At 39.4% G+C, this 26,030-nt stretch overlaps 4 protein-coding genes across 7 annotated transcripts in view; 2 read left to right on the top strand and 2 right to left on the bottom strand.

The window, feature by feature from the left end:
- Positions 1-465: 465 nt before the first annotated feature.
- LOC105560891 lies at positions 466-10,269 on the top strand. 2 transcript variants are annotated; one of them, XM_012010393.1, is made up of 9 exons: positions 466-804; positions 5,776-6,048; positions 6,303-6,566; positions 7,168-7,337; positions 8,194-8,265; positions 8,725-9,011; positions 9,116-9,277; positions 9,344-9,454; positions 9,616-10,269. In XM_012010393.1, exons 1-9 carry the CDS (start codon positions 769-771, stop codon positions 9,798-9,800), a joined length of 1,560 nt encoding a protein of 519 aa, XP_011865783.1. In that variant the 5' UTR covers positions 466-768; the 3' UTR covers positions 9,801-10,269. The 2 variants fall into 2 exon arrangements, with proteins under 2 accessions (XP_011865783.1, XP_011865784.1); XM_012010394.1 differs by lacking the exon at positions 466-804 and adding an exon at positions 2,571-2,931.
- A 511-nt stretch (positions 10,270-10,780) lies between these two features.
- LOC105560890 lies at positions 10,781-14,527 on the top strand. Of its 2 annotated transcripts, XR_001008864.1 has the most exons (5): positions 10,781-11,273; positions 12,454-12,734; positions 12,903-13,198; positions 13,286-14,190; positions 14,334-14,527. XR_001008864.1 is itself a non-coding variant. In XM_012010392.1 (4 exons), the coding sequence occupies exons 1-4, from the start codon at positions 10,966-10,968 to the stop codon at positions 13,895-13,897; spliced, it is 1,497 nt and encodes a 498-aa protein (XP_011865782.1). In that variant the 5' UTR covers positions 10,781-10,965; the 3' UTR covers positions 13,898-14,527. The 2 variants fall into 2 exon arrangements, 1 of the variants encoding a protein (XP_011865782.1); XM_012010392.1 differs by having other exon boundaries at positions 13,286-14,527.
- A 1,660-nt stretch (positions 14,528-16,187) lies between these two features.
- On the bottom strand, positions 16,188-24,085 carry LOC105560889. 2 transcript variants are annotated; one of them, XM_012010391.1, is made up of 5 exons: positions 23,705-24,085; positions 19,686-19,913; positions 19,303-19,514; positions 18,212-18,559; positions 16,188-16,871 (listed from the first exon to the last, which is right to left on the bottom strand). In XM_012010391.1, the coding sequence occupies exons 2-5, from the start codon at positions 19,908-19,910 to the stop codon at positions 16,526-16,528; spliced, it is 1,131 nt and encodes a 376-aa protein (XP_011865781.1). In that variant the 5' UTR covers positions 19,911-19,913; positions 23,705-24,085; the 3' UTR covers positions 16,188-16,525. The 2 variants fall into 2 exon arrangements, with proteins under 2 accessions (XP_011865781.1, XP_011865780.1); XM_012010390.1 differs by lacking the exon at positions 23,705-24,085 and adding an exon at positions 21,186-21,743.
- An 867-nt stretch (positions 24,086-24,952) lies between these two features.
- Positions 24,953-26,030, bottom strand: part of LOC105560888 (histone-lysine N-methyltransferase SETMAR-like) — a 3,364-nt gene continuing 2,286 nt past the window's right edge. Inside the window, exon 2 of the mRNA XM_012010389.1 lies at positions 24,953-25,861. Within this exon, the coding sequence (XP_011865779.1) occupies positions 25,719-25,861 (143 nt within the window). The 3' untranslated portion in view covers positions 24,953-25,718. The remainder of the gene's footprint in view (positions 25,862-26,030) is intronic.

Raw genomic sequence — 26,030 nt, 5'->3', positions numbered from 1 at the left:
ATCCCGAGAAATTGTGGGTGGATCGGAAAACGGAAAAATACGTATTTCCTATTTTTGAAAGAGCTATCGAATGATACCAAAGTTGTCCCCCGCCCCACCCACAGGGGTGGGGGTGGGGGGTCAATTTTGGTATCATTCGATAGCTCTTTCAAAAATAGGAAACACGTATTTTTCCGTTTTCCGATCCACCCACAATTTCTCGGGATATTCAACCGTTCCGGGACTTTTAGACCACCCTGTATATGTATTTATTTATTTATAAATGCGATTATACATATTTATTATATTAAATTTATTGAAGTTTTAAGACATCATGTCCAGTCAATGCGAAAGTTAGGTATACATTTATTTCGCACACCGAATGGTTCAATCACACGGTCCTGCACCGTGGCGAGCCGAATCGGCACGAACTGACACGAACTTATTTTCCTGTTCTCCAGCGTTCCAGTCACCAGTTAACTATTGGAGCTTCCAAGTCTGCATCACTGACGCCGAGCTGTTTACACGTCTTCTAACCGAAGAGAAAATTTCTTTTTATATTCAAGCGTTGCATCAGCCGATTGCACCACTTTGCGCGTGGTCCGGTAACCGGGCCACTGCCTTGTATCCGCTTATTGAAACTACCGCACGCGACACTCGAAGAGGCCGGAACCAAAGGCCCGTGGCTGACGACTCCGACTCAATCTACACTTATAGCCATTGTTTAACTTCGGCAGGACCGAGAAGAAGAAGAAGAAGAAGACCAGTTAGTTATTGCGCAGCAGCAACATGCACAAGGCATTCGAGAAACTTGGCATCGGCAAAGTAAGAAGATAACATTTTCCAGAGTTATTTTAATAATCGTACACACACACACGCACACATGCGCGGATGCATGTATGCGCATGTTCATGTTTGCCGCATGAACGTATTTGTATCCTTGAGATATCCTGGAAATATCATTTTATAGAAATTTCTTCTGATCGTCTCAGGACTGAAGAAAGACATAAACACGAGCCCAAAAGCGTTATATTATACATAAATTCCTATATCAGAATTATATATATAGCTTTTATTCGATTATCTACAGCTTTGTGAAAATTTTATCGGAAACCGTCTTTTATCTTCACTTTCTTGCTCTAAGTATTTAAACTAGAATAAAATGTTAGTTTAAAGACGCTGGAGAATATAATTTGCAGAATTGTTGTTAACTCACATAGCAAAAGATTGTTGCACTATTTTGAGAGAAAACTCAATCAACACGTTGCGTCAGATTGATCGCCTATTTTCTTCAATATGCTTTTATACTATTCCTAATAGCACAGCGCATTGGCTAAACATTGGTTGTATTAGAAATGCATTGGCCGATATTGTCCAACGTAAAGCCAATATTGGCCACGGAATAAATGTAGATATTGCACGATAATAATTATTATATAATTTTAATCAATGAATAAAAGGGCTAAGAGCCTTGACTTAGGTGTTAGCGTCACAATGATAAAATTCTCATATATTTAAAACATAAAAATACAAACGTTTCGGCCTTTCTCTAGGCCATCTTCAGTGTATAAAATAGAGTATAAAATATAATTTAGATATAAAGTCAAATGATAAAAAGATAAAAAATAAAGATCGCTCGCAGTCAAAAGATAAAAAGATAAAAACCGCTCGCAACGCAAACCATTATAGATTAGCTGCTGTGGACTGAAAGATCGTCGTCGAGATAAGTTTTGGTGTTTTAGAGGTGGTAAAAGTCGACTGATTGAACTGAATCAGTCGACTTTTACCACGTCTACAACACCAAAACTTATCTATGAGAATTTTATCATTGTGACACTAACACCTAGTCAAGGCTCTTAGCCCTTTTATTCATTGATTGTTATTCGTCAGAGCCGTATTCTATTATATAATATTAGATTTTTATTCGAAGTGCACTGGACAATATTTAACAATGTAATAAGAATATTGGCCTAATAGCGATACAATATTAAACCAATATTGCTAAATAGACACATTGGCTAAATCAGAGAAGGCGTCCATCTTGCAATATTGGGCCAACATTGGGAAAACTAGGTTCACGTTATTTCCCAATATTGCGCCACTATATTGTGCCACTCGAGGGGAAAACCGCTGACCAAAATCTTGTACACCCAATGCCCGTTGATATCCAGTGGGCATTACTTTATCTTCTTATCTTATTTCATCTTATTTGATTCTTCTAATGCCCCAGCAAGGTCTAATGCCCAAAAAATGCCAAGTAATGCCCAGTAATGCCGCAAATCTGTGCACCACAATGCCCTCAGCGGTTTCCCCCTCGGTGCTACTAGGAGATGGCACCTGCAAGTAGAACATGCCGGAGGAACTTGACAGCAGAAAGTAAACAGCTCTACCGGGCAATAATCTGAAGAATCCGCTAGTAAAATCGAACTCGAAAATACTTGGGCAACAAAAGCAGCCCACTTTATTTTCGGTCTGCTCCGTTCTTCGCGGAAGAATGTGCGAAATATGAAATCCATGGATCTGCGCGTGCACCGCGCCGCGAGTGCGCATGTGCGCCTAAAGAGCGGCGGATCGGCATTCGGCATCTCTCTTAGACGTGTCGTTTAGTGCGAGAATGTTACATGCTGAAGATCTGACGTGTACTCACCGTCGTAGCCGTTTCAGAATGGAAAACCGCTCTGCGCGTCTTCCGTAGTCACTACTGTGTTAAGTCCTCGACCAGTTGCATCAGACAAGTTCGATTCCGTTGACTCTCCTTTCCAGTTGTGTTCATAATCGCTTCACTTGTGCATCTACATGTACTTTCGAAATTCTAAATAGAAAAAAAAGTGTGATATTGCGCCTCACATTGCGCGGACATAAAGTCAAAAAGAGAAAGGGGGAATTTGTCCTTCAATTTGTCGTGACACTTAAACTCCGAACATGTCACTGTTCGCCTGTTGCGTCCGTCAGGTGAGTCGCTCTTTAGCAACAGTATAAATTGAAGAAACGCGTACGACACACAGGAAATTTGAATTTCAATCGTGCGATTAGTCTGCCCGGGTTCACAAGTCGACGAGGAATCCGGTGAACATCATATTGAAACCAAGTTGAGATCGTGTACAAATCAAGTTGATATTTAGAATGTTTTATTACGATATCCGGGAAATATTCTGTAGACGTCCACGATCCAGTCACATTTCAATTGATACCACAGTTAAGTCGAATCTCCATTTATCGACTCGGCTTGAATCAACTGAATCGTCAATAATTGGTCGACACTGAAACGGTATCTTCTACACGTCGAATTAATACATCTATAGATGTTAAATATACGTCGACGAGATATCGGCAAAGTATTATACGGATCTCTATCGAGATTCTTCTTGCGAAGGTCAATGATGAATCTGTAAGTCGTCGTCAAGTCAAATGGTCCGAGAAATCATGATCGACTTTGATTTGATTATCGACTGAACCTGGGTGTCGACCACGCGCATGCTAATCGCGCGGCGCTTACAAATTCGTCTCTGTTTAATATTATTGTTGGTTTTTCATAATAATTTTATTGCTAAGTGATATCAACCTATAAAAATTGCAGATAGATTATTGCTTTTATTACTTACACAAAATTTATATCACTGACTAACTTTATTATATTTTATTACATAAAGATGATCCAAATGAAACATAGACTAGTTGATCGAGTGAAGTGTAATTTAAGACAGTATAAAATATGTACATGTAAATACACGTACATGACAAGTTGTTGATAATGCAACATACAAGCATTTCTAACATTTAGGCAGTGTCTTATCTTCACGCTGAAAAAAACTGATCTTGCAACTGCAGCATTAATTTTCTAGATACGAAAAAATAACGGAGATACATAAATAAATCACATATATTTTGTATTTAATCAATTTAAATAACAAAATTTCTATCTGAGCTATTAGCGAATGTTAGGAAGAAAGTCTGTCTGTGGCGCTCATCCATTAGAACGTTCAATTGTGATAAGCGGTTGTTCCTTACAAAGATTGTTCTATGGTACCGAAACTTATATTTCTCCAATGTGAATGACTAATATTTAGTCATGAAATCCAAACTTACCAGAAGATATTGCTTATAGAATGTTGCTGCTATAAATTTTGCAGGCTACAGACAATTTTCTGACAGATCCAAAAAATGACGACAAATTTTTGTTGCGACACCTAGAAATCTACCTGCGTCAGTAGGATATTTTTTTGAGTGCGGATGATGTTACTATTCACGAGCAACCACCCGCGTCTATATCTCATTTGGACCACCCTTATATCTTATTTTACTTCTGTTTTCTCTTAACATTTGTTGTCCACTTATCTGTTTGTCACATTTCTAATATATTTGGAGTGCACGCGTTATATGTATATAATTTTTAATAATTTTAGTTTCTATTTTTTTTTAACTAATGTTTTCTATTACATATCTAAATAAGGAATTGCTACATGAAGATAACAATAACTCGTTTGTTGTCGTAAAACTGCACTTTTTAATTTTTTAAATTGCTCTTCCTTATTAAAAAACATATTTACATTTTTAATGACGTTGGTAATACTTCTTTTTTTTTATAAATTCTGTCAATCGTATAATTATCGATCGGGAATTAAAGCGGCATCTAAATGTGTTAGTGTGATTATAATTTAATTTATTATACATTTTTCAATATAATAAATAATTAGATTAATCAACATGTATTTTTTCAGTAGATAATGGACTTCATTGATGCGTAACATCATATTTCTGTAAAAGTTATGAGCTAATTGTAAGTTAAACGGAAGAAAGTGTAGATTAGATGTAAATATTAGAGTGACAGATCAGTTACACGCGTAACCGTATCGTATTCTTTACATAAAAATTATAACAACTGCTAGCGAAAGGAACAACATTGAAATTGTTTTACAATGCAAAATAGTCTGAATTCTCTTCGCTCACCCCTACCGTTCAGGTGGCAAAATCGGTAAATAGAAAAATGAAGTAAACTGTAGGGCTGCCACGGACGGCAATGCATGTGCATGCGTGTTACGTGTGTATTCGCGCGCATGTGAACATCCGTGTGTGTATACATGCGCTCGCGCCCACGAAGAGAGTGAACGTCAAGCCGCTCGCTAGGATGAACAGATACATTTTACGCTATTTAACGGCTTTCATGCTCAACTATCAAAGCGACCGACGTCCTTGCTGTAATCAGCGGGGGGGGGGGAGGGGTCGTATTAATAGAACGGCGATTCACTGTTTTGCAAAATTTTTCTTAGAATCGATTTCGTAGCCCTTTACTTCAACGGTGACGTCTAGTCCGTACACGCGCGAGCCGCGAAGTTGTTGAATATCGTCGCAAAGTAAATAGGCAAATGACTCGACTCGTACCTTTTTAGCCAAAGCTCCTGAATAGATCTGTGTGACTGCTTTTCTTATTTATTCTCGCGATAGATATATCGTTACTTCCGCAAGTAATAATGCAACGCGAATCGGGGAGCACGATGCGCAAAGATTTTTTTGCAATAGCTCTGTAGCTTCTCTTTGCAACAGAAATTGCAACTTCAAACTAGTGTTTTTTTTTTTCGTGAAATTCGTAAGCTTAATTGGAAGCTTCAGCATCAGCTCTGTATCTTACACTGTAGTGAAAATATTAAAAGTGAGTAGCTTCGTCTCTTTCTAACTGTCCCCTTAGAAAGAGACGAGGTCGCTAACTTTTAGCATGTTCACTGTGTTGCAAGAATTGATCCCCAGTAGTGCATTTTGCATTTCGGAAATCACCTCGCATATTGTTACGTCCTTTCGCAGAACAATCGAGCGGCGGAGGAGGCGCGTCAGCAGATGCTAGCGAAAGATCCGCCGGAGATCTCATGGGAGAACACGCTGGGCTCGCCTCACGGTGTGCCCTTTGACGACGACACAAAGGAACTGCTGAGGAAGTGTCTCGACGTCTCCGTGCCGCCACCGACCAGCGTCGCGGAGCTAATCAGACGAAGCAATGCGTTCCCCGTGAAGTTTCCAATTAACACTGTAAGATGCACCGCTTTGAGGGACAGAGGAATCAGCTCGGATACTATCGAGGTTTGTCATTTGATCGAGCCAGTGGTACACGTAGAGAAAAGGGACAGGCACTTGAATAATATTTCGATCTTAAGCGAGAAGTTGTCTTAAGTATTTAATAAGCACTTCGCAGAAACGGTTCGAAAATTTGATTGTAGAAAATCGTCTACTCTCTAGCGCTCATCCTCAAGTCAAGAGATATTTTTTTACCTTTTGTTTGAAATTGAATAGTTTCGGCTAATTTTGCACATTTAACGATCTTCCACATCTTTCAGTTGAACGCAAATTCGGTATATCCGCTGATACACGAAGCGATGTTGCCCCTGATTGCTCGATGGCTGAAACATAAGCGATTGTACGGTAGCGCTGTTGAGAAAGTCACGTATGCGGACATGGGCCTCGTTCAATTTATCCATCGCCTGCTGGATAAAAGGGCAGCTTCCTTCTGCGGTCATGCAGATCGATGGAAATTACTCGATAACAAAAGTGGTTTCGATGGCTGGGAAAGTATCGGTACCGATCACGAGGAGGAACCGTTGGTAAGTACGTGATTAAACAAGCAATTAAAAATGATTGATATCATAAAAAAAACTCTTACAATTGAATAGTAATTTAATAAGAATTTTAATAACAATTAAATAAAAATTAATGAGGTAATAATAACATTTCATGTAGAAAAATATGTATAAGAATTTTAATGTTGACTCATTTAAAAATTTTTCAAATTTCTCTGTACGACAATACAAGTAATACCAAACCGCACTAGCTAGAAATAAAAACGCCGAGCAGACGGAAATAAAAATAATAAAAATATCTTCTCTCTATTGGCAGAGCGGCTGCATATAAATCGGAGAAAACAAAGTTTCATAACTGTGAACTTTAAAGTACCTTCCGCAATTTTCTCGTAAATAATATTTTCATTAAAAACTCTTATATCTTTATTCTTCCTCTTTTTATTGCGCTTTATTATAGACTATTAAACTGCCTACGGATTAACGTAACGTTACATATATTTACCGATATTGGAAGTTTATAGGATGTTAAAAACAAGATAAAGTTTCATAATATCGCCTTCTCCCGTCGCATCACACCTGCGACGTCGCAATGCCTTAACAAGTGTCTTAAAAATCTCCCGAGCAGGTCCTAACGAAATACTTGAGCTACGACGAGATCAAATTGTCGGCAATGATGGTGATGTCGTCTCACACGGAGTTCATAAACGACGGCTCGCGAAACAATAGAGGTATCGTGAGCAGTGACCCAGACGCCGTCCAACCCAGAGGGGTTATTATGGGTGTCGTAGGCACAAGGTTCTATGCATTTATTTAACCCCGCCTTCTACGAGAATATTTTTATACGTGCGAATTCCGTGACGTCGCCGTCGCGTCTGCAGATGCGTGTTCTATTTTTATGTCTCTTTTGCGTGCGACCGTTTATAGCCGCAAAATGTTGGCGATTAAAAAACCCTTAAAATTACTCTAAGTACATTAGCCACCTTTGAATGAACTTTTTTTCTCAATTTTCACCACCATTCTCTCTCTCTCTCTCTCTCTTATATGCTCCGTTCCGTGATATGCAAATGCATGCACTGAAAAGAAGAATATTCTTCTTACGAAGATATGTTCAGTTTCAACGTGAAAATCTTGAAATGAGATTATATTACGTTGAAGGAAGAAAAACTTACTTGACTGAGGCAATTACATAATTCAACCGAGAAAAATATATGCCTCTTACTTAAGAATAATGTTCTTGACTGGAAAGGAAACAATGTTGGATAGAAAATAATATATTTTCAAATCGAAGAATACAATGATTAAAACGATTTTGTCGGTGTGAGTATCAAAATAATTACATGTATTCTTCAGGTGACAATTATAGTATTTAAACAAGACCGTAATATTGTCGAAATGTAAGATTGTTAATTGCTTCAAGGAAGATTATAGAGTGTTGCGTAAACACAAAACGAGAAACGCGTCAATTTGAGTATATAAGAGTTGATCTGACACGTTTTTTTTCTGTATGCATTATCTGCAGTAACATGAGCTCTAGATAAGTGCATGCATATGCGCGTTACGGAACGTAGGCGGACTGTAGAATTTGGAATTTTGCTCTATCGTGTTTTATCATTAAATTTATGCCATTTGTGCTACTTTATCTATCATGTAGATTCCAGAGGCCCCGATGCATGGAGTACCAGGACATCGTCATCACGCCGCAGCAGAACAATATGAATAACGGGTAAGCAGCGGGTAACTTTCCTGTAAATTTTTCTTGAATGCATATTCGAAAAGAAATTCAATGGCATGCCTAATAGTACACACGGGGAGAACTTCCTCTTAAAATTTATCCTGAAAATCATGTGATCAGGGGACGCCATGGCATCTTGAAGAACTTTACGAGATTTTTTTGACATTTTACCATACATTTTTACTATTAAAATGATCACATAATTTTCAGGATAAGTTTTAAAAGAAAGTTCTCTCCACGTGCTTAATTCTTTCAATTCTTTCTATTAATAATAATAAGTGTTCTATTAGTAAGATGTGCGCATCACTTTCATCAAAATCTGTTGCGTGCTTCTTTAACTTGAAGCGTAATGGAATAATAATGAAACGAAGCTACGTTATATAATGTACATCCTTTTCTTGCGGTATACAAATGAATTCTTTTTTTAAAGAGTCGATGTATGCGAAATAGGTACGGATCCGCGTTGGATGGCACTTTCGAGGAGAAGCGCGGGCTGCGTGTTTTATGGGCCAAATTTTATGGCGAGGACTATCATCCGCTCTACGAAGAAACCACGAAGCGGATGAAGTCAAAAGAAAACAGGCGATACATATCTTTAGGCAATCAGACGATCTTCGATATCGAGAATTACATGAAGAGAACTCTGCTGTCCGTAGAAATAGTACTACTCGAAGCGAACAGCCGCGCCGAAAAGCACAACACAACCGCTTTCTTGCACGTGGTTGGCTTTGGCCTCGGTTAGTCATCAAGCGGAGCTGTCATTGCTAATATTAAGATGATTAAAGTTAAGCGTTGTTACGAGTTATCGAAATTTTTTCTTTAATTAAATAACGATTGCCAGGTGTCTGGAAAATACTTCAGGATCAGGAAGTCTACTTCCTGAAAACGTTCGAAATCGCCATCAGGAAGATGAACAAGAAGCTCAAGTACGTTTCCGACATCATGTTCGCTTACTTCCGGCAGCAGAAATGCGGCGGCGCGGGAAATGGCGATTATCTCGGCGGTTAGTAGACAATCAACGGAAATGCAAACGTCTTTGCAACTAGTACAACGATAATATTATTTTTAGATATAAAAATACATTTTGCTCTGAGAGAACCACACAGCAGACTGGTCCGAGCCAATGACGCGAGTAAACTCCTCGTTGTAACTTACGCCTGGGATGGAAATACGCTACCAGGTTTGAACGTTATTCGTTTTATCGTTCATCTAATTAATCATTTCTTCGCTTTAACGATATGAATTGCAATGTCACGTTTAATAATCCAGCATTATTTACGGAGAGGAATACCTTGATGTATCTTTATTAACGCCTTCAAGACACTGACACCCTTTCCGCAGGGAATGAATTCTGGGTGGGGAGTCTGGAAACCAGCGGTGATCCAGCGGCTGCGTGCAGCACCCAAGTAACCGAGCTGCATAATTCCAAGATCAATCCACGCGCGTGCGGCGCCAGCTTGCACGTCGCGTCCGCGGAGCATGGAATCCTGCACATATCGGATTACGCGAAGCTCCACCTTACTTAGGTAACCCCCGATAAGCGCCCCCCTTATCGACGCTGGTCTTCCTTGCTGAATGAAGTTCGATTTTGTGATCACATATTTATGAACAATTGTGGACAGAAAAGTTGTCCGACGTTTTATGATGAATTTCGAAAATACAGTCTATGCGAGAGATTATGGCTTCAGCTCGAGGATATGTTTAGTGACGCATTATTAGAGCAAATGATGTACGAATATCCATGGAACGATAGAAACGAGTATTCCGAAAAATTGTAAAAAGTCGGACAACCTTTCTGACCACGACCGAACAATGTTGCGCCGTTGTATTGTCAATGCGGCAGCACGCATCTTTATTTAATCGAGAGAAAATCTCTTTTCTTTTCTTATCTTTGTATTCACTGGTAGAAGTAATAGAATTGTTGATAATATACTGCATGTACTTACCAGGAAATATTCGATTATCGAAAAAATTGAACTATTCGACGAAAAGAAAGTTAGAAGTTTATTAAATGATCTATCCCTTCTTTCCCCCGCTCCTTGTCCTCCTCTATGTAAGAAGAGTTAGTTAACTTAAATGAAGTTGATTAATTTAATTTTTTTTCACTACAACGAGAATTTCAATAATCTCGTATTGCTCTTCATATTCTTTTAACTTTTAGTCCACTTCCGACGCGGGTTAGACCGTTTGGCAAATTTGACTTTCTACACGTAACGTTATACACAATTGTCGCGGAATGTGCACACAACAAATTGAAACATTCGATATATTAAAATCATTACAATATACTGAATTATAAATACAAAATATGCAAGCCGCAAGACAGATCGCATTAGAAAAAAAACTTGAAAAGCACATTTTCGGACACTGCTTGAGAACAATTTATTATTTTATTCCTTTCTATGTGTGAGGCAGTGAGTTGCGAAAGGTATTAATTTTAAAATGCTGTTTAAAAAGCACGCCATCCCAAGCGCGATCAGTATCTCTGGACGAATGCGTTCGCTCAAACTTTAGGAAAGGGCCGGCCCGGCGGACAACAACGGGCAATTACGAAGACCATCTCGATCACCGCGCAGCCAGCGTAGCCGTAGTGCGGACGTGGACTGCCTGAAGAAGTACACGGAGCGTCGCGTGGAGGACCGCCGGCACACGGAGATCGGCGACACCAACAAACTGGATACTTCGAGGTGGATGCCGCTACCGAAGAACCTACCCCGGGGACAGCAACCGGCGGCGGCCAAGAGACCCTCGAGGGACGAACGGCAGGAGAGCGTCGACGAATCGGCAACGGGCGGCGCCGAGAGGTGGCCGATTAAACCGTTCTCACCCTCGTCATTTGAGAGTCGATCCCCCAGGCTCGAGCCCGAGGCCGTCGGCCGACCTCAGCACGCCGGAAGGAGTCACAGCACCGACGTGACCGCCCTTAAGAGACCGGAGAAGAGCATCACCGAGCAGCGAAGGCACACGGACTGCAGCGACCCGCGAACAATCGCCACGAGGTTGACCGCGCACATTTTCCACGTCCGAAAGCGAGAAATGCCTTGATCGGGATTGTAGTTGAGATTCGTAGGCGCGATTGAACACGATAGTCGTTACGGAGCCTCCAACGGGTAATGGCGTCTAGTTTCGGTCAGACTTCTCCGCTTCCTTCGTTCGTCTTGTGTCCCTTCTGTGTGGCGATTCGCCGATGAAAATTCACGTTGGTCAAGGACTGCGCTGAACAACGTGAAAACATAGTGGTGCCTGGTTTGCTCCGTCGACCGGAACTAGCCGCTAATATCTTTTCACGTTGCGACGCTCATCGTAATTGTGGTCCGCGTGTTGGACTAAGAGAGAGTTTCATTAAAACAGCTACTCGACACACAATAACGAGAATTTTCCAAGTTTGTACAAGTTCGTCTCGTTGTCAGTGTTCACACGTACACCCTTCTCCTTTGTGAGATAATTCATTTTTATACGTTATTTGGAAAAAAAAGACAATTATTATTGTACAATTTGAGTAGCTTCTTGTCGCCAGTGGTAATAAACCAAGGGGATTTTTTTTAATCGACCAAACTGGCAAGATTGATGTTTATCTTAATCACGACGTTTCATCCCCTTTTCTCAAGTACATTCTAAAGTACATTCTAAAGTTGACTGCACTTTAAAGAACTCAATAAAGGGGTCGAAACGTCGTGATTAAAATGAACATCAATTTTGTCAGTTTGGTCGATTTTTTTTTAAATTCCCCTTGAATTATTATTTTATATAAAGATTCCTTTAGATAGAAATATGCATGGATAGTTGATATCGACTTTGTGATATTTTTTTTATATATATTTCAGGTCAATAATTGAAAATTGAGCATTCTTTATATAAAGGTCTCAGAAACAAGTTCAATCTAATTAGTTAGATGTGTAAATTAAAACATGTTACGTACAATCGATTGCTTCAACAGGTAAGTTTGCTATGACAACGAAAAACTAATGCATTTTTATCATATAAAAACGAAACTCGCCAATTCCCAGTAAAGTCGCACGTATGTTGAAGTAATCGATTGCAGTCGCGAACAGTGCCCTTCGGGGAATCACGATGCTTTGCCTTGTGTATGTCTTTGCGTGAATATACGTTACTGTATAATTAAAATAGATAGGCACGGGTTGAGGTAAAAGCTCGACCTTGGACATGTGATTTTCTCAGATGGTTACCACAAATTAACGGCGGGAAGTTTCAACGGGAGGCGTCTCCCCTTGCGAGAATTGGCTGCGAAATCACAAAGGGCGCGGCTAGCCGGTGGATGACGTTCGCCAAAACTCCGTCGCCCGGTCCTGTGCCCAGGATAAATCCCGAGAGGAGGGATGCCATAACGGAACACGACAGAAGAGACGAAGTGCCGCGCAAGGACTCGGACCCCTCCAAGTGGCAACCCCCCAGAAAGTTCTCCCCAGCGAAGAGTGAGAAGGGACGCTTGCAAAGACAAGGTATGTAAAGCGAGGATTCTTTTATATGCACCCGCGATTGTGTGTAACTTTAATAAACTTCAAGCAAATGATCCATTAATTAAAGACTCACGCACGACGAGCCGCGTTTGACACTCAATGTACATTTTCCCTCGTTAACTTCAATAATTGAATAACACTTCATTGTAGATGAGTTAGATGTTGGCAGAGACCGTTCCTTGAGCTTTGTTGGCACTAACGAACGAATAATGAAAGACCGCTCCTTAAGTTACATCGACACTAACGAGCACGAGAACAAACTCAGCGAACGTATGCGAGACTTATACGATTTCAAGACGGAAAACGAATGGCCGAAGAAGGCGGGTACCTCCCGGGAGAATACTTGGATCAGCAAAAGCAGCAGCGAGGAGGAGAGGAGCAATTATCGGCCGGTTCGCAGGAACAGTCAAGATTTGGAATTCAACGACAGAATCGACATCTTCAAGGTATCCAGCGTTGAGGTCTTTTAGGTATCAGTGTTGAGGATTTGATGTTTGGAAGAGTCAACTCACTCGTTTCTTTGCCTTCCGCAGTCTAAGGATCAGCAGGAGGAGGATCACGTACGGAGGCCGAAGCGTAGTATTCACAACGCCAGCGAGGTGTTCGTGGACGAGCGGGACGAGCGTCTGCGAAGGTTCAACGATAAGCTGCGATACAGCGAAGACGTCAGCGCGAGGCGGATTCGCGGCCGCGAACGGCGCACTTATTCGGACGAGTACGACGAGAAAGTCCGTCGGGAGTCTCGTTCGTCCCGGCAGCCGGAACTGGTGACGTTCAAGAGGGATCGACCGGAACCACCTGCTATTAGGAGGCTGGTGGACAAGGAGAACAAACGGAATTCGGACGCGAGTCTGAGGCCACGCGGTTCCCAAGTCAGCTACGTGGAGATAGACTTCACGAAGCGGGACTCGCGTACCAGCGACGCCAGCTACGCCAGCGTGAATCTGGGCAAGAGGGGTAGCGTTGAGTGCAAAAGCACCCGCCAGATCCCCGATGTCCCACCGAGAAGAGCCTTCAGCCAGAGCGACGAACGACCGGCCACTCCCGTACCGCCGATCGAATTCAACGACGAACGATACGTCCCCAAGAAGCTGTCAGAACCTTCGGAAAGGGACAGCACTAGATATAAAGTGTACTTAACATAGGAAATGCCTGCGAGAGCGGACATCTCGCGACACGAACGCCGCTTTCGCAGGGTTTTAGATTAACATTCGAACGTTTCGAGGAGAAAGCTCGACGTGAGCGAGGAGATAATTGCACGAAGAGAAGCTCGGTACGATTTTCACAAAAGTCGTAAGTGTCAATAATGTGGTTGTCGAAAATGGTGTGTCGAAAAATTAAATTTGTTGTACAGTGTTAATTCTGTGTTGTGGACGACGCCCGTCACTTTTATCGAATGAAAAAAAAGGAACGAACTTTTGATTATTTGTGACAATGGGTAAGTATAAAATGTTAGCAATCCGCGATGGAGTTGTTGTCTGTGGATAACTGTTAAGCATTCAGGTGTTTATTGTGTTCATCGTAGAATAATGCGATGTATAAACGAATGGATGTACGAAACTCGAATACATTCTGTTGCAGAACCTACAATAAATGGCACCCGACCGGATACGGGGAGCCCGGTACACAAATATATTTGTAGCAGGTTTACAATGAGCTACATAACTGGAAGTTTCCAATTCGTGTTTTTCATGTCGGTGTTCAAAACGTAACTGCGATATTAATAGTGTACAAACGATGTAAACGCAAAAAATAATAAAATATTCTTTGAAGAATGTGCCATTTTGCCCAGAGCTTTCTGCGCGCACGGCTTTCAGAATATTCTATCAATTGGCCGAGAAAGACACAATTAGAGTGTGAAATCTTTGTGTCAGATGAGATAAGATGGGATAACCGGACAGTTGATAGTACGAATATCGGTGTCGGGACCTTCGGAATTGTCGACTTTGCCGCGTAAACGTTTCTGCGCTACGCGAGTCGTCACTGTTCTACAACAACAGCGATTGACTGCAATTGATACAACCCGGGAAAAAAATGGAAATATCTCATTATATAGTATGTCTCAATCATGTAATATCTAATTATATGCAATTCTAAAATCGTCAGATCTTCAGAGAGCTGACATTTTTATTGAATATTTAATGTTATTATCTATCGAGACCTAATTATGTTCTCTTAGGACATTTAATTATAGATTCAGTTAGATCTGAATAGATAACATTCGAGGAAAGTGTCAAATCTCCGAGGATCTGATAATTTGTAGAATTGGATCTCACGAGATATAATTAGATATTACATGATTGAGACATGTATGAGATTTTTCCATTTTTTTTCCCCCGGGAAAAGTTATTATACCTGCAACTGACGACGAAATCATGTAAAATTTTAATTATTTGTCCATAAATTAAATAGATAAAGGCATAACGACGTGTATTTAAGGCCAAGTTCTACAAGCTTTGTTTGATGGGGTGTTACAATTATTTTAATACGAAGTATGTGGTTGCATTTGTGTTTCTTACGGTTGGGTACGCGTTTCGGCACACGGTGCTTTCTTCGGCGCATGTAGCTTATAATGTATTACGAATGTACATATTAAATACATGAATAATTAGATACGACGATAAATATAATAATTATAATAAATAATAGAATGAATAAGTGACGAGTCACACTGTGTAAATAGTTAAATAAATATATAAAAAGGTCATAAAATAAAGATCTTAAGTCTGATTGAGTCATTTCATTTCGAGATACAAGGGAGTTGAGAACAGCGCTGACAGGGGAAAGTAAATAAGAACAATCAGACCTCGATTATTACAACATGACACGGCGCTATACAGGCTTACGAACCTGGTATAAGAAGCCAACGGTTACTCCAACGTCCACTACGACTAAACTGATCCTGACGGCCTAACCAACCCCTTGTATCTTGTTTTAACTTATTAATTTATTTAATTTTAATTATTTTAATTGTTTTAACATGGCGACCAGACTTAAGATCTTTATTTTATGACCTTTTTATATATTTATTTAACTATTTACACAGTATGACTCGTCACTTATTTATTCTTTTATTTATTATAATTATTATATTTATCGTCGTATCTAATTATTCATATATTTAATATGTACATTCGTAATACATTATAAGCTACATGCGCTGAAGAAAGCACCGTGTGCCGAAACGCGTACGCAACCGTAAGAAACACAAATGTAACCACATACTTCGTATTAAAATAATTGTAACACCCCATCAAACAAAGCTTGTAGAACTTGGCCTTAAATACACGCCGTTATATATTTTTAATAGAACACAAGCGATACTTCGTTATTTATAGATAAAGGCACTTATCAATCTAGCGCATATGAAAGAAAGCGAGAACATGAAGTAAAAGATCTGCTCGCGCATATCCACAGCCATTGTATATCTTCATATTCTTTATTGTACGTATCCTGTGGCAGACTATGATGGACGCATAGTTTCTTATAACTTACTTAGTGGCAAAAATGGCATTGGTACTCTGTCTACAAAAAGTTTGCCAAGGACACTCTCGTTTCCGATTTCCGTCAAGGATGGTAAAGTAAACGTTGATGCAAAATCTGATCACACAACGATGATATTGACCGAAGGTGAATGTTGAATTGCCAAAGAAATGTTTCAAAAGTTGAATCTAGAAGAATCAATCTAAATTCGAATGGAGCAACGTTTAATAAAATATTGTTTTTAGAGACGATCGCAAGAGTCTATCCCTTCGCGAGCTCTCGTCAATAATTCACTTGCGATCTGCACCACACAAATCGCCGCGAAATCCTGAGCTGGGATCCTTCATAAAGGCGATTTTCACCCTTTTCCTGACCGGGACATTATGAACAGGCGGTGGCGGAGCCCTGCACTCCCTCGTACATGCCTGGTCATCTTCTTCTCGCTCGATCTTAAATCTCTTTTGGGCACAACTCGAGCCGCTCGATCCTATTCCGTTCGCAACTGGAGTATTGCCCGCCAGGGATGAAGAAGTACCATTAGGTACTATACCAGTGTTCGATGGTACTTGGGGTGATTTCGGGAAGCTTGAGGACCGTCCGCTCGATGGAGAACGTATAACGTTTCCATTGCTGTTGCTGTGAAAAACACAGAATTAGGAGCATTAATATTATATTAATAATTTTGTTAGAAATAATATACTTAATAAAACACAAAATGATTTATTCTTAGAAAAATGTATATACAGGGTGTACTAAAACCGCCGGATATCCTCTTTTAATCATAAATTCTTTAGAAACTTTCAAGACAAAAATTCTAATACAAAAATGTCGAGGCTATAATAGTTTTTAAATAATAAGCGATTACATTTCACAAATGACAGGCCTGAGATTTCGCGCGCTCAGGTACGACACGACAAGTGATAAAGGTGTTCCTACGAATATCATCCTTTTTAGCATAGTGACAACTTTCACAACAGACTTAACGATTCATTCTCCAATTAATTGTTCCTCTTGTTATCTTTAACCATTTCTTTTGTTAACTTTGTGTAACGTCTTATTAATAAAAGGGATGGGTTCACTATGATGAGCATCTTGATCAGACTGATTGATCCTTCGATTTAGTCGATCTCCGATATTCTGAGTGAACTTGGAATTTTCAGTTAGATTCAATCTAGTCTCCTGCCTCTCTTTATCCTCAAGTTTTCAAAATAACCGGATCATCGTCTTCCCAAATATTTTCTGTCCCGTTAAACGGTGACTTTGGTTCTCGCTCGCTCGCGAAACACACAGGAACACTTTTATCACTCGTCATGTCGCCGTGCCTGAGCGCGCGAAATCTCAGACCTGTCATTTGTGAAATATAATCGCTTATTATTTAAAACCTTTCATAGCCTCGACATTTTTTTATTAGAGTTTTCCTCTTGAAATTTTCTAAGGAATCTGCGATTCAAAGGATATCCGGTGGTTTTTGTACACCCTGTATATATTGATATTTAGGCCAGTACAAATCGTATACATTTTTCTATTATAAAGAATGTAAGAGGAAAGAAAGATTAGAGAAAAATTGATTCCGACAAAAATATATACTCTCGAATCAGCAAGATTTTAAAAATCTACTTGTTTTGTAAGACATTGTCAATTAAATGATAAATCCTTGCAGAACACTTCTGAGAAACATACGGTTTTATTCAATCAAATTACAAGCCCGGGCCTAAAATGGCATCTTTCTTTTATTAATTGTTTAAAAAATATTTTTATTAGATAATATATGAAATATTTGAAATAATATTTGGAGCAATTATTTGAAATAAAATTAAGTGAATAATAAATAAGTAAAGATGAAGAGTAAGGAAATAAATACGCTACATGTTAGAAGGAGAAAGCGAGCACTTTAACAGTCGATCGACGATTCGAGGAGTTTAGACTTTTCGCTTGTATTTTTATTCGGGCATACGATTAATTTAGGCGTAATCTACCTGTGGAAGTTGCCTTGAGTAACGACGATGGAGGGTGTGACACAGCGTTTTCCAGCGGAAATAGCTGCGTTGAGTCCGCTCGGGGCGATCATGAGCAAATTGCTGCTGTTCTTGTCACACGCGTGCGAACTGTGCCTCTGCGCGGCATAATTAACACGAAAGACGTGAGAATTTTCGTTGCTCAGCTTCTCCTGCTTCAGGAACGTTACGGCCGTGTTCGCGGTGTGATACGTGGCGGAGTTTTGATTAGAATGCAACTCGCATTTGATGCGCACGTCGTGCTGTTGCACCCCGTTGCGGTCTTGACTCTTTTGCCACTCCAGAACATTGCTTAGCAACCTTATGTACCTGCGCAGCAAAAGACACGTTATTACTTACAATTTTGAATATCAGATCATCATTTTTTATATTTTAATACTACCCAGCGGCACAATATATTGGCGCAGTATTGGGAAATAATGTAAATCTAGTATTCCCAATATTGATCCAATATTGTAAGATGGACGCCTTCTCGTATTTAGCCAATGCGTCTATTTAGCAATATCGGTTTAACATTGTATCACTATTAGACCAATATTCTTATTACATTGTTAAATATTGTCCAATGCACTTCCAATATAAATCTATATATTATATAATTATTGTCGTGCAATATTTACATTTATTCCATGGCCAATATTGGCTTTACGTTGGACAGTATCGGCCAATGCATTTCTAATACAACCAATATTGGACCAATGTTTAGCCAATCCTTAGCCAATGCAGTGTGCTACTAGGGACTCTTCTTGTTAGCATCGCACACTTGAAAATTTCTACTAAATGTGGTACGTGATACTTGCGTATCTCTATAAAATTGTTAGATAATAGATACACATTTATTTACACATTAATTTTATTATTAATAGAAATACGTTTATGTTGAAATCTGGATATATTATTCTTGTCAATCGTTTGCAAGTTAAAGAAAATGCCTTCTTGCATTTTTTTTTCATTATTTGAAAGTAAGATCTCGAGAAGGTATACACGAGTGAAAAAATAAGAAAACTTGCTCGGGATTAGAGCATGCGTGACTTTTGTAATTGAAGAATTACCTTATCGACATTCTTAAAATCTCATTTTTTGATAACTTCTTGTCGGGTGGATGAGTCGGCACTAATTTACGGAGTTCAGCGAAGGCGCCGCTCACGTTCTGCTGTCTCCATCGTTCGCGGCTGTTAGTGAATAATTTTCTAACTCCTAAGTTACCTACACGAGGCGTGGGCGAGCCCAAATGACCACTGCCAGAGGACGAGATGCCGTCTAGCTACGAGATTATTGTGAATTTCACTAAATTGATGCTAATTTGTAAATCATTATTTGGGTTCGAAATAAGACTAGCTAGGGGCGCAATGTCGAATTTGTTATATTCAACGGCAATCGAGAGATCTCTAAAGGTATAGCTGAACACGGGAGAGCGATTTTGAATTTTACTCACGGAGCCGGAACGGTCCCGTCGCCTTTTGCTTTGTTCTTCCTCCTCGTCTGTGTCGTGGGAATAAAACTCGTCGGAGAGCGTCGCCTCCTCTTCGGTGTCCCGCGACGTCCCGGGCGAGTCGCCGGCTTCTTCCGCGAGCTCCCCCTCGCCGGACAATAACGACCCCGCCGGTGAACCGTTTTCGGCCTCCACGATTCCAGCACCGCAGCCGCTATACGTTAACATCGGCTGCAACGATTGATAAGAATGGTGAACGGGTACGACGAGCGTACGCGCAAGAAACTTCGCCGCCGTTTGTCAACGCCAATCGTCGCGTTCCAGTTCTCACGGATAAATGTAGAAATCATTGTTTTGCGCCCGCGACTTTGAAACCAATCTAAATCCACCTTGTGAATTTATTGTCGATTCGCTGCCGTGATTAATCGCTATCGAAGTCCGCACGATGAAACAAGCGAAATCGATAGCAATTCAATGACGATAAAGGGAACTTTTCCGGTTGAAAATCTGCATGATTAATCATTAGCCGGCAGGAAGTTGATACTGCGCTCTCGTCGACTGTCCCTGACATTTGACGTATATGTATGCCATTCGATTTATCTTTTATACACATTAGTCATTTACATATGTACTACATATCATTTTTATTTATACGAAAAAGGAAGCGTTTCCGTCTACTCATTTACGTCCTTCTCTCATTGTCAGTCATATCACTTATATCACACGCTTCAATCGAGTCTCTCGTTCGGCATTAAAAAGTTCTGATTCTTGATGATGGATTCCCTAGCCAGTGAGAAATTATTCGTCGATCGACGTCGAAATCGATGTCGAATCGACGTCAATTCAACGATTTCGTCATCAATCGACGAATCATTTCTCGCCGGGTGTACGTCAACAGGTTTTATAGGCCTAAAAATGTTAATTATCAGCATTGGTTGCATTTGAACTACTTTTTGTTATTGACAAAATACCAATAGACTGTCCCAGTGAGAAATGATTCGTCGAAACAATGTCAAATTGACATCAACTCTGTTAAATTGACGTCGAATTGACATCAACTCTGTCAAATTGACGTCGATTCGACGTGAATTTGACGGTGTCAGTGTCGATCCGACGTCGTTTCGATGTCGATCGACGAATCATTTCTCGTTGGTTACATACTGATAACTTTTTACAGTTCATTTAAAAAATGCCACGTGCCACGACATTATCCACTACGTCACGATGAATTATACACACATATATTATCCTTTTACAGTTTCGGATCTCTTTCAAAGATTAAAATCACTTTAAGCTCAACTAAAATTCTTTGCGTTTGAATTATAAGCTAAAGATGTCTAAACTGTCCGAAATAAATCGACGCTTCGGATTCATATTTTTGCGAACACACAGAACTCGGACACGATCGTCGCTCGAGGTTTACGTATCGAAAGGGTTGAAAGGGTTGAAAGAGCACAGAGTTTTAACATGGTCACGCACACACGTGAAGTGCTTAGAACTCACCATGTTGCACGCGAGAGAAAGGCCCGACAGTACCGCGAGATTAAACGGCAGATTGGCGTAAGGAAGAAGTAATTTCGAGAACGATCCGGTTCACATCGTGACGGAGAGTAACATCGACGTCGAAAGAGTCGATCTAACTAGTCGCGAGTCCGGGCTAACCCCCTGGGCAAATGAATTTCACGAGGGCGGAGCGCAGGCTTATGGGTGGAGCTGGTGTCAGGTCCGTCCCATCCAGCATCCCTGTATCGACGCTTCTCGCCGGATCACATCTTCATACATTCAACGTAAACGCGACCACTTCCACCTCACCGTGCATTGATTCTCGGTCTGTATAATATCGTTGTTCGTCAAATCTTGCGAGACAGACACGACATATGCTAATGCCACTTTCACTTTCCGAGCTTTGCACGTATGATTATAATCTTTTCCTAAAGTTGATCTCATAATCAATAATCACAGCTGTATACTGTGACTTTATTGATTAAAAAGGAATGTAGAAGCGCTTAAAAATTGTAATTAAAATTACAATTGTTTTGTTGGTAACAGTAAGAGCGATTTAAAAAATAATTTGTTGACATTGGTATTACATTACAGGCAACTTTTATATTATGGATCAGTTGGCGATATAAAAAAAAGTTACCCCGCTTACATGCGACGAGACACGCGTAGGTAACCGAGGGTAACGCACGTGCCCTTTGTAAGCCGTTTATTCCGAGATTAAGGTTCCAATATATTTGAAAGAATATCTGACACTTTTAAAGTCAACTAATATATATTTAAAAATGTCCAAAGACCATTTATGGAGACTTTGAATACCCGAAATAATTTATGCTACAAACTGCAAGAAAATATAAACTACAAGTATTTCATTATTGCTTGGATTGTTATTAATATTTCCAAAAATCTGGCTGGCAATGAGAGAATCGCTGCAACTTCTGCATTTATGCTAATAGCAAATGGAATACAATGTATTCTTAAAGTAGCTGGTTATCGAAGTGTTGACTAATATTAAACAAATAAAATTCGTAAAGCTCTGACGTGAAATCACGAATACGAAGTAATAAAAGATCTAAGAGCCAAGACTGGATATTAGTGATTTTAATTTTTTAATTTACTACGAAAAATTTACCTCCGCCAGGGTTTGAACCTGGACCTCCCTTTCACGAGACAGGCGTCTCAGCAATACATGTCTCGTACGTGTGCGGTGGTCGAATTGGGAAAACGCCTAGTGAGAGGGAGGTCCAGGCCTTGGTTCTTGTATCCTTTATTACTTCGTATTCGTGATTATTAATATTGTTAGCACATGTCTGTCGTTCATTACAACCTAATTCTGTCAACAAATTCGTCTCGATGCAGACGTAGAATAGAGACGACTACAATATTTTCTTCATTATCTATGGTATGTTCCCATTTCCTCTCGGTACTACTGACAATAGATGAAATGACTGATTCCAAGTAAACCAGTACTCCCAATAGTCTCAAGCATTCCGTATCAAAGAAAAGATGTGAATGGTTGCATTTAGAAAGGAATAACTGCTATGTTATTATAATACAAAGGATTGAGATTTCATTTGGAAACGATTTTCTCTCTGAAGCTGAATTCAGTGATAGCGTCCAGCATGTTTATGTTTACATACATAATTGCGAACCCATTTATTTCCTCCCTTTTTCCTGTCGTGTATCCTTTGAAAGCACATGCCATGTGTTTCAAAGATGTCTTTTTAGAAATAATAATACGTGTCATCTTGCTGTTTATCGCCCTAACGACGCTACGATATCGCCGTAGGGCGATAAACAGCAAGATGTATCGTTTTACTACTGGCATTTAAATGTGTAGCTCCATGCCACGTCGAGAAATTTGAAATAATACATCAATCATTTTCGAACCTTTATCCTGCGTATTTTTCTTGCTTAACGGCAAGAGAGTAATAACTCTTTTGTAAGATAGTTAACGGCCATAGCCGGCGACTTGATTAAGAGTCGTTACGCTAAATATCCAAACGATTATAGCCTAGTAGGGACTAGTAGGTAAACCAATGGTTATAGCGTTTCCTAATAGGGAGAACTAAAATAATATATACATACTATTATCATTGTGAACACAGCGAATTTCGTTACTCGCGATAAAACGAATAAATGTTTATTTCTTTTGAAGCGGTTATGAAAGCGGTAAACACTCTTTTCTCGACAAAAATTGTCGCATCACATTCCAAATTATTCAATTTTTAGCATTTATTTCGAACACATCCTGAAACATTTAATTTTTAAAGCATTTAACAATTACGATTGTTATTCTTAATTTTGATATCATAGATAAAACAGTGACGATTCATAAATAGTTGCACATGGCTTTCCTCTAGATTATCGTCGTACGTATTACTCATTTTTCCTCAGAGATAAGTGTTAGAACATTTAGAACGTAACAGTTTGGGACAAAAGCATTTTTGTAACTTGAAATTCATAAATGTTAGTTGTCTGCCGTGGCTTTTCTACAGATAGCCATCGCACACTGCGCTCACCAAAAATCAGACCAGGTCCCACGCAGATTGGCTCGTAATGGCGCTCGAATGAGCATCAAGAATGATATCATCTAATCAGGCTCCGACGATGACACCCCGACGCATCCTACTGGAAAATCTGTAGCACCCTCCCGAGGTGTCACAATAAAACAACCCGTAGCTGGTGGCCACTTGACGACGGGGGGGCAGCGCCGCTCTCTCACCCTTAATGTATACTAAGCAGGGCTTTCGTTTTTTTATGCCCATCGAATCGTGGGGATCCGGCTAATCGAAAGTTGATTGTTTGGGAAAAATCTTCGTGTGGCTGCATCATCCATTTCATCTTACGCAGTCCAATCATAATATAACTACACTGACCAAAATTTTTTTTTAAACCAAGTAAATAGATTTACTTAAAATTATTTTTTGCTGGTATAAATATTTATTCTGTTTAAATAAAAATATCAAATTTCAAGTAAATCTGTGTATTATATTAAGTAAATTAATTTAAATCGTTACATTTTCTACATTCAAATAAAGATTTCATGAGATATAGAATACTATTTATTAAATGAAATAATTGTTTTTGTTAAATAAGAAATCCAATTTTCTTTCCTGTAAAAATTACATCTTAGTAAACATTTTATAGAATTAAAATAAAATTTTGTTAATTTAAAATTAAATTCTTTGATCTATTCTTTGATATTTAATAAATACTTAAATTAAAGCAGTGTATGTTTACATTTGTTTATCATTCTTTAAATTTAAGTTAATAAGCTACCTATAAAAAATTTTACTTTACTCAAGAAAATTATTCATTAGGAGCCGCCTAATTTTCTTGAGTAAAGTAAAATTGTTTTGGATTAAGATATTTTTTATCAGTGTATATATACAACTTCTATCATTTCTTTCAGGTATCAATTTTGCACCATGTTAATAATTAATTGTCGTTACTTTTTCCAAGAATATTTTTCTAATCTTTATATCCATTACTGGTACTAAAATAATTTTAGCTAAACAACGTTCTAACGAAAAATATTAGAAATATCAAACAAGCAATTTTACAACAAAATTTTGTTACAAGAAAAAATATATACATATGTATATAAGTGGAATTACTTAATAAAATATCAATAGCAATATAATTATTTCCTTATCTTGTAACTTTTTCTTATAAAATTGCTTGATCGATTAATCCAATTGTCGCTATATTTTTTGATATTTTTCGTTTATTGTATTTCATTGAAATCAATTTAAGTGCAATATCATTTTTTTTTCTATACGACAATCGCGTGAACTGCAATATTATTCTTTTCACATACGATTGTTACACACATAGAGAGAATGTGAAAAAATAGCCAGCCCAAAGAGAGAAATTCCCATTACAGAAATCGACGAAACGGCACCCCAGGCGCCCCATAGAATTTAATAGGGGATATTTTGTAGCGGTTTCCCACAGGCCTGGCAACTCGCGGCCAATTTGCGCGTGTCAATGAATAAGAATAAGGTATTAATATTGCCATCGCCGCACGAGATTGACTCACGTGACCCTTATCGCGGTCTTTGGCGCCGTGCCGATTTTCAGATAAAAACCCAGAGAATCATTAACGTCGACGGGATTCAGTCGGAAGATTTATATCCGTAATAAATATGTTACAAATTCGGCGATATCGCGAAATCGCAATTATAAATACGTTCGTTCGCATCTGTACTGCAATTTAACGATTATAACACTGGGAAAAATTGTCATCGGATAAACTAATTTAAATAGTGTGCCCGATCGTTAATTTTTCCGATCAAATTGTGGATGATACATCCGACGAAATGCAGTTACGACGAAATTAGATTGAAAAACCGATCACATTTTTCATCGAATATACTAGGGGCAGTCAAATGAAAACGAGACAGATGGAAAAAAGTAAGTACACTGTGTATTATTTCAAAAGTAATCGCCGTAACTGGTAATGCATTTATCCCACTGTGGGACAAGACGGTCAATGTCTTCATGGAAAAATGTTTGTGGTTGCCGACGGACTCATGATTGTATCCAGGCGTGCACCTCTGCATCCGAAGCAAATCGACGGCCACGAATGTCTTTCTTCAGGGCTCCAAAGATATGGAAGTCGCATGGAGAGAGATCGGGACTGTATGGAGGATGTGTAAGGGCTTCCCAGCGAAATTGAAGCGCGCCATCAAGTCCAAACGCCCAGGAATGTTGACGGACGGCATCATTCTGTTGCATGACAATGCCCGCCCACATGTTGCCGGGGTTGTTTCGACTACGCTGCAGAAGTTTCGCTGGGAAGCCCTTACACATCCTCCATACAGTCCCGATCTCTCTCCATGC

Source organism: Vollenhovia emeryi, unplaced genomic scaffold (genome assembly GCF_000949405.1).
Source record: "Vollenhovia emeryi isolate VEMERY1.0 unplaced genomic scaffold, V.emery_V1.0 DF939218.1, whole genome shotgun sequence".
Lineage (NCBI taxonomy): Eukaryota > Metazoa > Arthropoda > Insecta > Hymenoptera > Formicidae > Vollenhovia > Vollenhovia emeryi.
Note: the sequence above shows the minus strand (reverse complement) of the source record. Positions and strands in the feature narration are given on the sequence as shown.

What these genes read in the sequence shown, in the direction of transcription:
- LOC105560891 (XM_012010393.1), top strand. Translation starts at nt 769, where the DNA reads ATGCACAAGGCATTCGAGAAACTTGGCATCGGCAAA. An exon ending in ATCACGAGGAGGAACCGTTG is followed by an intron (nt 6,567 to 7,167) that starts GTAAGTACGTGA and finishes TCTCCCGAGCAG; the next exon opens with GTCCTAACGAAATACTTGAG. An exon ending in CAGAACAATATGAATAACGG is followed by an intron (nt 8,266 to 8,724) that starts GTAAGCAGCGGG and finishes TATGCGAAATAG; the next exon opens with GTACGGATCCGCGTTGGATG.
- LOC105560890 (XM_012010392.1), top strand. Translation starts at nt 10,966, where the DNA reads ATGCCGCTACCGAAGAACCTACCCCGGGGACAGCAACCGGCGGCGGCC. An exon ending in GGGACGCTTGCAAAGACAAG is followed by an intron (nt 12,735 to 12,902) that starts GTATGTAAAGCG and finishes ACTTCATTGTAG; the next exon opens with ATGAGTTAGATGTTGGCAGA. An exon ending in ACAGAATCGACATCTTCAAG is followed by an intron (nt 13,199 to 13,285) that starts GTATCCAGCGTT and finishes TGCCTTCCGCAG; the next exon opens with TCTAAGGATCAGCAGGAGGA.
- LOC105560889 (XM_012010390.1), bottom strand. An exon ending in GACGGGACCGTTCCGGCTCC is followed by an intron (nt 19,515 to 19,685) that starts GTGAGTAAAATT and finishes ATAATCTCGTAG; the next exon opens with CTAGACGGCATCTCGTCCTC. An exon ending in ATTTTAAGAATGTCGATAAG is followed by an intron (nt 18,560 to 19,302) that starts GTAATTCTTCAA and finishes TTTGCTGCGCAG; the next exon opens with GTACATAAGGTTGCTAAGCA.